Source organism: Gorilla gorilla, chromosome 1 (assembly GCF_029281585.2).
Source record: "Gorilla gorilla gorilla isolate KB3781 chromosome 1, NHGRI_mGorGor1-v2.1_pri, whole genome shotgun sequence".
NCBI lineage: Eukaryota > Metazoa > Chordata > Mammalia > Primates > Hominidae > Gorilla > Gorilla gorilla.
In genome coordinates this window covers 71,579,870-71,592,492 of record NC_073224.2, presented here as the reverse complement: position 1 = coordinate 71,592,492, position 12,623 = coordinate 71,579,870, and the positions used below count along the sequence as shown (strand labels likewise).

General features: G+C 38.9%; 1 protein-coding gene and 1 pseudogene across 21 annotated transcripts in view; one reads left to right on the top strand and one right to left on the bottom strand.

The window, feature by feature from the left end:
- Positions 1-12,623, top strand: part of SWT1 (SWT1 RNA endoribonuclease homolog) — a 135,524-nt gene that overhangs the window by 14,275 nt on the left and 108,626 nt on the right. For 12 of the 21 annotated variants that reach the window (XM_063710066.1, XM_031013055.3, XM_031013056.3 and 9 more), the window contains 3 exons: positions 3,078-3,819; positions 9,088-9,147; positions 10,640-10,751. In XM_063710066.1, coding sequence (XP_063566136.1) covers positions 3,078-3,819; positions 9,088-9,147; positions 10,640-10,751 — 914 coding nt within the window. Of the gene's footprint in view, positions 1-3,077; positions 3,820-9,087; positions 9,148-10,639; positions 10,773-12,623 lie in introns of all 21 variants that reach the window. The other 9 variants (XM_063710059.1, XM_031013047.3, XM_031013050.3 and 6 more) reach the window with 1 other exon arrangement.
- Positions 46-420, bottom strand: LOC109024894 (large ribosomal subunit protein eL22-like; annotated as a pseudogene).

Genomic DNA, 12,623 nt, shown 5'->3' with positions numbered 1-12,623 from the left:
AGTTTTATTCAAGAATTCACATAAAATATTCCACATAAATGAATTTTAATCCTCGTCTTCCTCCTCTTGTTTGTTCTGGTTAATTTGGAAGTAACGTAATTCATAACCCCTTTTGCTGTTAGCAGTTATGCACGTCCAATCACGTAGATTGTTCTTCTTCAAATATTTCTTATTTCAAATACCTTTTGGGAAGAGGCATCTCAGAAATCATGGTGATCTTGCCCTTGCTCCTTTTGATCACAACCCCTCCAATGACATTCCTAGCTTTTCTGCTCACTTTGATCCTCTCTTGCAAAAACTGCTCAAAATTGGCAGCATCCATGATCCATCTTCTATGGGGTGGGTGCAATCAAGAGTGAACTTCAGAACCTGCTTTTTTTTTTTGCCCCCCTTTACCACAAGGTTTTTCATGGGTGCCATGGTGGCAGTGAAGGCAGAAAGGGCATTTTTTTTTTCTGTTGCCTAGGCTGGAGTGCAGTGGCACAGTCTCGGCTCACTGCAGCCTCCAACTCCTGGGCTCAAGTGATCCTCCCACTTCAGCCTCCCAAGTAGCTGGGACTACAGGCGCATGCCACCACTGCACTTCAGCCTGGGTGATAGATTGAGACTCTGTCAAACCAACAAAGACATACCTACATTCATGCATGCATATATGATGAAAACTCAGGTGAAACTCCTATAAAAACTCTGTTTATGGTTTGCTCTTACATAATTAATTATTTGAGAAGTCACTTGTTAAATGTGTCTCTCTTGCTGGGCTGTAACCTAATTGAGGGTAAAGACTCTATCTGCTGTGTCCTCTACTGCCTCTTGGGTGCCTACCAGAGTGATGGCACTGAAAAGGCACACATTTACTGATATAAATTAATAGATTGTGTTTGACATTTTTCCGCTTTTTTTCTGACTACAAAGTAATATCTACTTTTATTAAGCAGGAAAATGTAATTATCACCTCTAGCTATTGCTGTTTCTAACATTTTAGCACCTTTCTGGCCTTTTTACTATGCTTGTTTAAGATGTTGAGACCATATTATATGTACAGATTTGTATCCTGCTTGTTTTTGATTTTCAATATGTTTTATGTCACTGAAGACTTTTCATAAACATCCTTTTAAAAAACTGTGATATTCTGTCATATGAATATTTCACTTTTTAAAGTCATTTCCAAAATTTTAGCAGTTACTTTGTACCTGATTGTTTTGCTATTATAGGTAATCCTGAATTAAATATCTTTTAATATTTTTTTCATTTGTGATTTTCTTCACCTTGGTATGGTTTCTAAAATGAGAATTTCAGATATAAAAAAATGACCATTTTTAGAGTTTTAAATTTATATTCAGATTTCTTTGTGGGACTGTTATGTTGTTTTACATTTCTACCAGCAACATGTGAGAGTGTCCATTTTACAACCCCTTGCCAGTATTTGATGTTATTGTAAAATCTTTGCTAATTTGATAGAAGAAAATGGTATGGGCCAGCTGCGGTGGCTCACACCTGTAATCCCAGCACTTTGGGAGGCCGAGGTGGGCAGATCACGAGGTCAAATCAAGACCATCCTGGCCAACATGATGAAACCCCGTCTCTACTAAAATAAAAAAAACTAGCCAGGCGTGGTGGTGTGTGCCTGTAGTCCCAGCTACTTGGGAGGCTGAGGCAGGGGAATCGCTTGAACCTGGGAGGCAGAGGTTGTGGTGAGCCAAGATTGTGCCACTGCAGTCTAGCCTGGTGACAAAGCGAGACTCCGTCTCAAAAAAAAAAAAAAAAGAAGGAAGTGGTATGTTATTGTTATTATTAGCATGTCTGTGATTGCTAGAGAAGTCAAACTTTTAAAAAATGTTTATTAGCCGTTTTCTTTTATTAATTTTCTGTTTATGCCCTATTCTAGAATCTTAGTAGTTTTTGATGAGCTTTTTATCTACTAAGGCTAGTAAGCTTATTAACATTATTTTGCTAGAAGTTAGTACATCTAACAAATACCATTTCCTAGTTCTTTAAATTTTTATTAATTTTTAATATGCTAAAGTTTTAAAGTAAATAGTCACATATTATCAGTGTTATCCTTTGTTATTTCTCTCACTGTTTTTAAGTTTGGGAAGTTCTCTATTAAGAAATCAGGTTGGGCGTAGTGGCTCATGCCTGTAGCCTCAGCACACTGGGGAGGCTAAGGTGGGCAGATCGCTTGAGCCCAGGTGTTCGACCAGCCTGGGCAACATGGTGAAACCCTGTCTCTACAAAAAAAAAAAAAAAAAAAAATCAAAAATTAGCCAGATGTGGTAGTGTGTATCTGTAGTGCCAGCTACTCAGGAGGCTGAGGCAGGAGGATCTCTTGAGCCTGGTGTGTTGAGTTTGGAGTGAGCCAAGATCGCGCCACTGCACTCCAGCCTGGGTGACAAAGTGAGGCGCTGTCTCAAAAAAAAGAAAAAGAGAAATTGGATAGGCCGGGGTACAATGGCTCACACCTGTAATCCCAGCACCTTGGGAGGCCGTGGCAAGTGGATTGCTTGAGCCCAGGAGTTTGAGACCAGCCTGGGCAACATAGCCAAACCTTGTCACTACAAAAAAATTACAAAAATTAGCTAGGCATTGTGGCATGCTCCTGTAGTCCCAGTTACGTGGTAGTCTGGGAGGTAGAAGGATTGCCTGAGCCTGGGAGGTTGAAGCTGCAGTGAGCCATGTTTGCATCACTGCACTCTAGCCTAGGCAACAGAGTGAGAACCCGTCTCAAAAAAAAAAATGAAATCACACATACGTTCTGTTTTTCCTCACTGGTTTTTAAGGGTTTAATATGAAGCACAAAATTATTATGATAATAATAATTATTTTACACTTAAGCATTTAGTCCATTTGGAATTTATGTTGTTTGTTAATATTTAAAGTTGTAATTTTTTTTTCCAAATAGCAAACTAATTATTCTAACACCATTAAGTGAGTAATCCTTTCCACTTCATTCTTAATGTAGCTATTTCTACTTTTTATGAAGCTTAATGTCAGCCCAATTCTGTTATTCTAACTAAAATGATAGAGTGCAACATTATGTATAATTATAATGTAACCTAGGTTTCTGTGCTGTTTTACAGATTGAGTGTAGAAATTGACACTCTCAGAAGGAGAGCAAAAATCGGTTCTTCATCCCAAAGACCTATTAAACTCAAAGAAGCATCATATTCAAATGATAATCAAATTATTTTGCAGAGTCCTTCTTCAAATGGAACTAAAAAAGACATACATAAATGTGTAGACTTTAAACCTAAAGATATCAAATTGACAAATGCTGGGAGCAAGCTTGACCATGGAATTAAAAGCCTTAGTAGTCCTAAGATTGCCAGTGATGTGAAACCTAAAGCCGAAGGCCAGGCAAGTGAAAATAAATGGTCTCATTTACTTGTTCAGAGAGAGAAGATGAAAGAACTCAAGAAAGAAAGAAACAGTAAATTTAGACACAATTCTGAAAAATGTGTCTTAGAGAAATGGAAGAGAAATCAATTTTCTCAGGATTATAACTCCAACAAGATAATTAAGGAACCCTTGGGATCTAGAAGACAGAAGATCAGTTTCAAAATCCCTATAAAATCCCGTGACACCCTCCAGAAACTTGTAGAAGAAAATGTCTTCAACATAGATTCTAATAATTCGAAGACTAAGCAGGAAGAAAGAGAATACCTGGAAAGCTCCCAGGTTTCATTAAATGTGACTAGGCAGAAAACTGAACATTTACTTTCAGATTTCACATATAAGTGGACTGTTCATGAGTGGAAACGAAAACATCATTATGACCATCAAGAAAGTAATGATTCACATTCTAGGGAAAACCTAACCCAGGTAAGGTGGTAAAAAATGAAGAATATAGGTTTTAACTGAGAGTTTATTGATATAGTTAAGTTTTTTCTATATTTCTATATTTTTTTCTGTTTTTTTTTGTTGTTGTTGTTTGTTTTTTGTTTTTGAGACAGGGTCTCACTCCGTTGCCCAAGCTGGAGTGCAGTGGCACGATCCTGGCTCACTGCAGCCTTGACCTCCTGGGTTCAAGCAATCCTCCTGCCTCAGCCTCCCTAGTAGCTGGGACTATAGGCACACATCACCACACTGGGCTAACTTTGGTGTTTTTTGCAGAGATGAGGTTTCACCATGTTGCTTAGGCTGGTCTTGAACTCCTGGGCTGAAGCAGTTCACCCCTGCTCAGCCTCCCAAAGTGCAGGGATTACAGACGTGAGCCACTGCACATGGCCTTTTTAGTTGTTTCTATTACTGATGATAATCATAGATGGCTGATTCAAATTCATGAAGATATATGTTGGTTTCTTTATTTTACTCTCTTTAATTCCAACTTTTTTAGGAAGATATTTTGGCAGGTATCAAGGATTCATAATAGAAAGGAATGTGTAAAAATGTGGTGAGAAGCAGTTATAGACAGTCCTTTGAAAAAAGCATTGTATGCTGGAGAACACTCAGGGGACAATATTCTGAATAGTCTTTAAACATTATTTTTTTCAGTGTCACCGTGTACCAGGCACCACAATAAAATAGCTTGAAAGAGATAACACAGTTTGTTTTCAGGGACTTATTCAAGTGAAGAGAGACACAAGCAATTTCCGTAAATAGGATAAGTATAATACCTATCACTTAATAAGAGAATACACAGCAGGGGATTAATATAGCTTTGGTACATCATGAAAGAATTAGTTTAGAAAGGTATACTGGAGGGGACTGGATACAATGGCTCACGCCTGTAATCCCAGTGTTTTGGGAGGCCCAGGCGGGCAGATTGTATGAGGCCAGGAATTCAAGACGAGCCTGGACAACATACCGAGACGGGTTTCAACAAAAAAATAAAAATTAGCTGGGTGTGGTGGCGTGAGTCTGTGGTCCCAGCTATTCAGGTGACTGAGGTGGGAGGATCACTTGAGCCCAGGAGTTCAAGGTTATGGTGAGCTGATCATGTAACTGCACTCCAACCTAGGTGACAGAAAGAGACCTTGTCTCCAAAAAAAAAAAAAAAAAAAAAAGATTTACTGGAGGCTGGAGGGAGTAACATTTAAACAGACCTAAAGAATGAGTCGAAGTTACTTAAGTGGAAGTGAAGTGAGGTAGAATGGGAGAAGCAGGGATATTTTAGGCAGAGGGAGCTACATGAGCAGGGATCTAGGCTAGAAAGCTTGGCACATCTATTTTGCTTTAAAATTATGTAATGTAATTGGCATTTATGGACTACTTTGAGAACCTAATCTCTATAATTTTGTTTCTATGGCAAATAAAGTTACTTATCTTCAAGAGAACTTTCAGAACTGTGGAACCTCGGAATTTTAGAACTTCAGAAATTCTGAAATGTAGAGACCACTGATAAACAGGGATGGTTAAGCCTACCTGCTTTTAGGTATTAAGACTGTAGACTGTGGCCAGGCCTGGTGCCTCACACCTGTAATCCCAGCACTTTGGGAGGCCGAGGTGGGCGGATCACGAGGTCAGGAGATCGAGACCATCCTGGCTAACACAGTGAAACCTCATCTCTACTAAAAATACAAAAAGTTAGCTGGGCATGGTGGCAGGCACCTGTAGTCCCAGCTACTTGGGAGATTGAGGCAGGAGAATGGCGTGAACCTGGGAGGCGGCCCTTGCAGTGAGCCAAGATCGCGCCACTGCACTCCAGCCTGGGCGACAGAGCAAGACTCCATCTTAAAAAAAAAAAAAAAAGACTGTGGATTGCAATGGTAAGATATTTCTTACGAAAAATGGAGGAATTATAACTAAGGAGGCCAGAAGAGCTTGGGAATTAGTATTTTTAGTTTAAGTGAACTGGAAGGGGCCCAAAGAGGGCAAGAATTGAGTTTGAATTGAGTTTGTTTTCACTGCTTTCTTAAAGGAAAGAACCTCCAGTTTTTCTTCTTGTGTTATAACCATTTCTCTAGAGTAGAATGAAAGAAGGGAACTTGAAGTTGCCAGTATGTTCAGTGAACATCATTGTGTCATTGCCTGGTTTTCCCATTGTGCTATACATCTAAGGAATAGCATGAGAAATCTCTGCAGGGCGTCGTATAGTTTCTTTTGGTCTCTATGTAGAATTACTACACAAACCAAAAGAGGTACATAGCAAGAATATTAAGTTGCAGAAGAAGCAGTTTTTCCATGACCACTTTCCAGTTATTGGAATTTAGACTCTTTATAAACTGTTCTCAGATAGCAGCATTATCAGGCTTAAAGTCATTTAGATACAGAAACAGCAAGTAAATATTGTCCTTATCTTGTGTATATTATCTTCAGCATATTATTGACAGCAGATAATCATCTTAATACCCTGTTTGTTTTTATGTTTTACCCACTAATTCCTCAGTAGATAATTATTTTCCTAAAATAATGAGTGTACTTTACAAGGAAAATAATTGTATTTTCTTTTTCTGGATTTAGTTATGCTTTCTAAAGGAAAAATAATTCTTTTGTTTCTTAGGTTTTATAGTTCTTTGATATAGACCCTTCTCAAATTGCAAACCTCCCTCTCATTGAAAATTAATGTCCTAGAGATTTATAGTTTATTGGCTACTTTTAAAAACAGCATCACATTTAATTCTTACAAGACTAAAGTAGGAATTCTTTCATTTATCAAACATCTATTAAAGGTACCTAGTATGTATCAGGCATTTTTCTAGGTACTAGGTATTTAGAAATGAGTAAGATGATTATTAGCCTCAAGAAGTTCCCAGGGAGGCAGACTAGTAAGTAAAAAAATATGATTGTACTATAGTGAAGTAAATACCACAGTCCTACGAATTGGGTGTGATGTTCGTATAAATCTCCGGGTAAGTTAAAGAAGGGCTCACTAAAGTGGTGGTTTAGTAAAAGCCTCATCTCGAAGGACATGTGGGGTGAGGACTAGATGTGCTGTCCAGCTAGGGTAGAGGGCCAGTGTATGTAATGGCACAGAGTTGTAAAATTGCCTGGAAGGAAGGTACATGAGCACATAGGTTGTCAGTATGACTAGAGTCAAGATGGGTAGAGAATCTATAGGAAAGGAAGTTGGAGAGAAAGCCAGGGTCTCTAGACAATGGATGATTTCGTATCATGGGAAAGACTGGTTTTTATCTCGTAGATGGAAGAGAGCCACTGAACCACAGTCAGGGAAATAATATAATTGTGTTTTCCATTTGGAATCACTTTGGTAGATAGAACCATTATTATCTTTGTTACGATATTCCCTTTTGTCATTCTCACGAAAGCCTTTATCCCAACCTATGTATTTGATAAGGCATGGTGGGGAGGCAAACAGTTAAATGCATTAACTTTTCTGGATTGTTTGGTGGTGGAAAATTCATTGTAGTCACTGTAGGTGGCCCATGAACAGAGAGAGCAAAGGGTAATAGTAACCAAAGGAAGCGAATAAAGAGATGTAGAATGTCAAAAGCCACAAGTTCTGATAATAATCTCTGGCTTGTTTGGCACTTCTTAAAGAGAACTTTAAAGATCAGTGAGATTTAAAGTTATATGGAGAAGGGATTATGAATCTCAGGGTCATGGAATAGTAAAACTATAATGAGCCTATGTGTGTGAAGTGTATGTTGTTATATCATGTGAAGTTTGATGTTGGGTGGAAGCTGATTTCCCAGTAAAGCATTTAGCCTGAAAGTTCAGGCGGAAGCTGAATTCTCAGTAAAGCATTTCTGCGTATGATGTACTTGTTTAAAGAGTGTTTGTGTGGGCGCAGTGGCTCGTGCCTATAATCCCAGCACTTTGGGAGGCTGAGGTGGGGAGATCACTTGGGGTCAGGAGTTTGAGACCAGCTTGGCCAACATGGTGAAGCCCTGTCTCTACTAAAAATACAACAATTAGCTGGGTGTGGTGGCGGGCCTGTAGTCCCAGCTACTTGGGAGGCTGAGGCAGAAGAATCGCTTGAACCCGGGAGGTAGAGGTTGTAGTGACCTGAGATCATACCACTACACTCCACCCTGGGCAACAGAGCGAGACTCTGTCTCAAAAAAAGAAAAGAAGAGTGTTTGTAGTTCATACCAGAAATAGCTTTCCGTAAAATACATGTTAGTTTGGAGTTACCTTGGAGAATTCTTAGAAGGTTATAATTCATTTGTTCTTTTGCTGAGCTTCCTGTCACCTGTATGTAGGGTCAGGTAGGTCTCATCCACTCAGCAGAAATGCCAGTGGAAAATTGGAATTTGGAGGGAGATTTTCAGACTTTGTTTGAAGACAGAATATAAAACAGAAGCCCCTGGTGCTCTAACTACATATAATATAACCGTGCATTGTTCAGCTTTTCTTTTTTAGCCTTATTATAATCCTCAAGTTCCTTCTGTTGTTTTATCATGTCACTTGTAGAAATGACTTAGTTGCTCCTGGATGAAAATTTTTCACCACTGAAGGCCAACTTGTTTACCTTTGCATTCATTATTTCTCTTTTTTTGGGGTGGCATGTAATTTTATTCTTAGAATATAGTATTTTTATGAATCTGTATATGAAGAATTCTACCATGTTTCATGACTTGATAGAATGGGGCTTCTCTATTCTAGGGACAGTTTCTCATCTGGAGGCAATTTTGCCCCTCAGGGGACATTTGGCAATGCCAGGAAACATTTTCGATTGTCAAGATTGAGGGTGGGGCTGGCACTACGGCTCACGCCTGTAATCCCAGTACTTCGGGAAGCTGAGGCGGGTGGATCACTTGAACTCGGGATTTCGAGACCAGCCTGGGCAACATGACAAAACCCCATCTTTACAAAATATACAAAAATTAGCTGGGTGTGTTGATGTGCCTGTGGTCCCAGCTACTCAGGTGGCTGAGGCTGGAGGATCGCTTGAGTCCAGGAGGTTGAGGCTGTGGTGAACCACAGTTGTGCCATTGCACTCCAGTTTGGGTGACAGAGTGAGACCCTGTCTTTAAAAAAAAAAAAAAAAGTTTGGGAGTAGGGGTAGGTGGGTAGTACTACTGACATTCTGGAGGATAGAGGTCAGTGATGCTGCTAACCATCCTGCAATATACAGGGCAACCCCTAAAGTGAATTATCTGACCCTGAAGGTTAATAGTGACAAGGTTGAAGAACCCTATTTAGGTTATGCTTTATTCTTAGCTAATGAAATTACTTTCATTTCAGAGTTTTGAAGCACCATGTTCTTCCGTGTCATCTGAAAGTATCCAGGATGCAGATCAAGAGGTTATTGATATTCTTGTTTACTTTGATATTTTTAATGAAATTAAGTCAAACAGTTCCTACTTTTAATAAAAAATAATGACTGTAGAAACCCTGATAATATGAAAATAACAATGATGTCTCTATTTAAATCAATATGTAGGGTTTTATGAAGTCATCCAAAACTATTCAGAAAAGTATACTTTAGTACTTTTTACTTTTGTTTCTAGTAAGGTTATCTGTTGTGAACAAAGAGCATGAAACCAGTGGCCCACAAGTAATCTGAATTTTGATTTAATATTATGACACTTTCCCTGTTTATGCCTAGGGTTGCCAAAATGCAGTAGGACATTAACATGTTTTTACTTCATTTTAAAAATCATCAATAAGATGAAAACATTATTCCATGAAAATGAGAGTACACGAGTGTTTATCTTTTTACCTGTTGCTTCATTTCCCAACCAGAGTCCCCTGACTGATCTTCATAGAATTTTATGTTGACTTGTCCTAAGTTAAGATGAGATTCGTGGAACACTTTGTAATTGTCTTTTTAAAGACTTTCAGGCAAAGAACCGTGGCTCAAGCCTGTAATCCCAGCACTTTGGGAGGCCAAGGCGGGTGGATTACCCGAGGTCAGGAGTTCGAGACCAGCCTGGCCAACATGGTGAAACCCTTTCTCTACTAAAAATACAGAAATTAGCTGGGCATGGTGGTACATGCATGTAATCCCAGCTACTCAGGAGGCTGAGGCAGGAGACTTACTGGAGCCCGGGAGATGGAGGTTGCAGTGAACCAAGATCATGCCACTGTACTTCAGCCTGGCTGACAGAGCAAGACTCTGTCTCAAAGCAAAACAAAAAACTTTCAGACTATATTAATTGATTTTTATTTGTGACAGTCAATTGTATTTTTCTGTTTTGAGGTGCTCCTTGATAGAAGAAAGATGTCTCACCTCTGATCTAAAGCTAGACTGTATTTTCATTTGTGTCACAATACATCAGAGTATTTCTGTGAAGTGAGAATGGTTTTAAGATCTAGATTTCAGTTTATGATGGTTCATAACAATCTTAGAAATCTCAAGAAGAATGCTTACTGTCAAGATAAAAAAAATTTGACTCCTAAAATGAAGTGAGAATTGGAATGAGAATGAACTTACTTTAATGTCTAGGTATTTGGCTCTGTGCAAGGAGCTTCACCTAGCTTATTTCATTTATTCCTCACAAAAATCCTAAAGGAAATAGATATTAAAGATTCCTACTTTGTGAATTAACAAACTGAGACCCAAAGTTGTTAAATAATTTGCTTGCATGGGTTATGGAGGTAAGAAGAAAACTATTTTGAAAACCACGTGTGTGTTTATAAATCTTTATTCTTTTACTATGCTCCTTCAGAGTTTTATAAAATTTTTTCTTTCCATAAACCATCTCAAGTGAATTAATTAAGAATTAATTGCTTTCCTCTCTTGTCAATCTGCAAAGTAACTCAAAATATTTCACTGGGGTCTTTTACACTTTAGATGCAGATAGTAGAAGAGCTTCATGCTGCACGTGTGGGAAAAAGTGTGGATTTACCTGGAGAGTTAATGAGTATGGAAATTGACTTAGAAGATGATGTACATTCCTCCTCTGGTATACCCTATATGTTGATGTGTATGCTCTCGTATGCTTTCCTAAAAATTAATGTACCAATATTCAATTTTTATAATATTTAGATGAAAAAAGTTAAAATGTGTTCACTTGAAATGAATGATAAAGTAATAGTTTATTTTTTAGGTACAGGAATTAGATCCAATATTTGTCTTATTGGTTTTACATATTTCATATTATTGGATAGTTAGATATATTTTCTCTTTTTCTGTCAAGAGGTAGTAATTAGAATTATGAGTTGTCTTTTATTCTTGCTGTTATAACTTTAACAATTTCAGTGATGTAAAGCACTGATCAGAAATAATGCAGAATAGCTGGTGCAGTGGCTCATGCCTGTAATTCCAGCATTTTGGAAGGCTGAGATGGGAGGATTGCCTGAACCCAGGAGTTCAAGACCAGCCTGGGCAACATAGTGAGATCTCCTGTCTACAGAAAATAAAGTTAGCTAGGTGTGATGGCATGTGCCTGTAGTCGCAGCTACTCAGGAGGCTGAGGTGGGAGGATTGCTTGAGCCTCGGAGGTTGAGGCTGCAGTGTACCAAGATTGTGCCACCGCATTCCAGCCTTGGTGACAGAACAAGACCCTCTCTCTCTCAAAAAAAAAAAAAAAGAAGAAAGAATGCAGATTGCTTGAAGGTATTATATTTATTGATTTCTTATTCATGTTGTGAAATTTTGATCATTTTTTTTGCTACTGGGAGAAGGTAATGATAGAGATTATCCAAAATCTATCAGTGTACTGTTTCAAATTCCATTTTTAAAAATGGCAATGCTGACCGGGCACGGTGGCTCACGCCTGTAATCCCAGCACTTTGGGAGGCCAAGGAGGGTGGATAACCTGAGGTCAGGAGTTCGAGACCAGTCTGGCCAACATAGTGAAACCCCATCTCTACTAAAAATACGAAAAATTAGCTGGGCATGGTGGCCCATGCCTGTATTCCCAGCTACTCAGGAGGCTGAGGCAGGAGAATGGCTTGAACCTGGGAAGCAGAGGTTGCAGTGAGCCAAGATTGAGCCACTGCATTCCAGTCTCGGGAACAAGAGCAAAAATCCATCTCAAAAAAAAAAAAAAAAAAAAAGTAATGCTACCTTACATTCACATTGCAGTTTTCATCTTTCAAGTGTTTTCCTATGTATTATCTGATCCTCAAAATGGTCCTATGCAATAACAATGCTAGAATTATTATGTATTTTCTTTTTTTGTTTGTTTGTGGGTTTTTCTTTTGTTTTTGTGTTTTTGAGGAGTCTCCCTCTGTCATCCAGGCTGGAATTGGAGCTATCTCCACTCACTGCAACCTGTGCCTCCCAGGTTCAAGCAATTCTCCTGCCTTAGCCTCCCGAGTAGCTGGGACTACAGGCGTGCGCCACCATGCCCGGCTAATTTTTAGTAGAGATGGAGTTCCACTGTGTTGGCCAGGCTGATCTCGAACTCCTGACCTCAGGTGATTGGCCCGCCTTGGCCTCTCAAAGTGCTGGGATTACAGGCGTGAGCCACCACGCCCAGCATGTATTTTCTTTTACACATATTCATCTTTCAATTATATTCATTCAGGATATGTTAAAATTAGCTTATAATTACTAAGTGCACAACTACCAGTGATCCATGACAGAAGTTAGAAACATAATTACTCCCCAGGCAAGTCATTTCATAATTTAAAATCCACCTACAAGCAATTTATAGTATTCTACTGGTGGGTGATTAAACATTGATTAGTATTCTTTCTCTTAAGAATCGAAGTAAAAGCAATTTTGTTTTTATTGTCTAAAGGACTTCTCTTAAGAATGCTCTCAAAAACATTCTCCATGGCTGGTTTTTCACAGTCTTGGCCCCAGGTTTCCCGTGTATTTCTGCTTT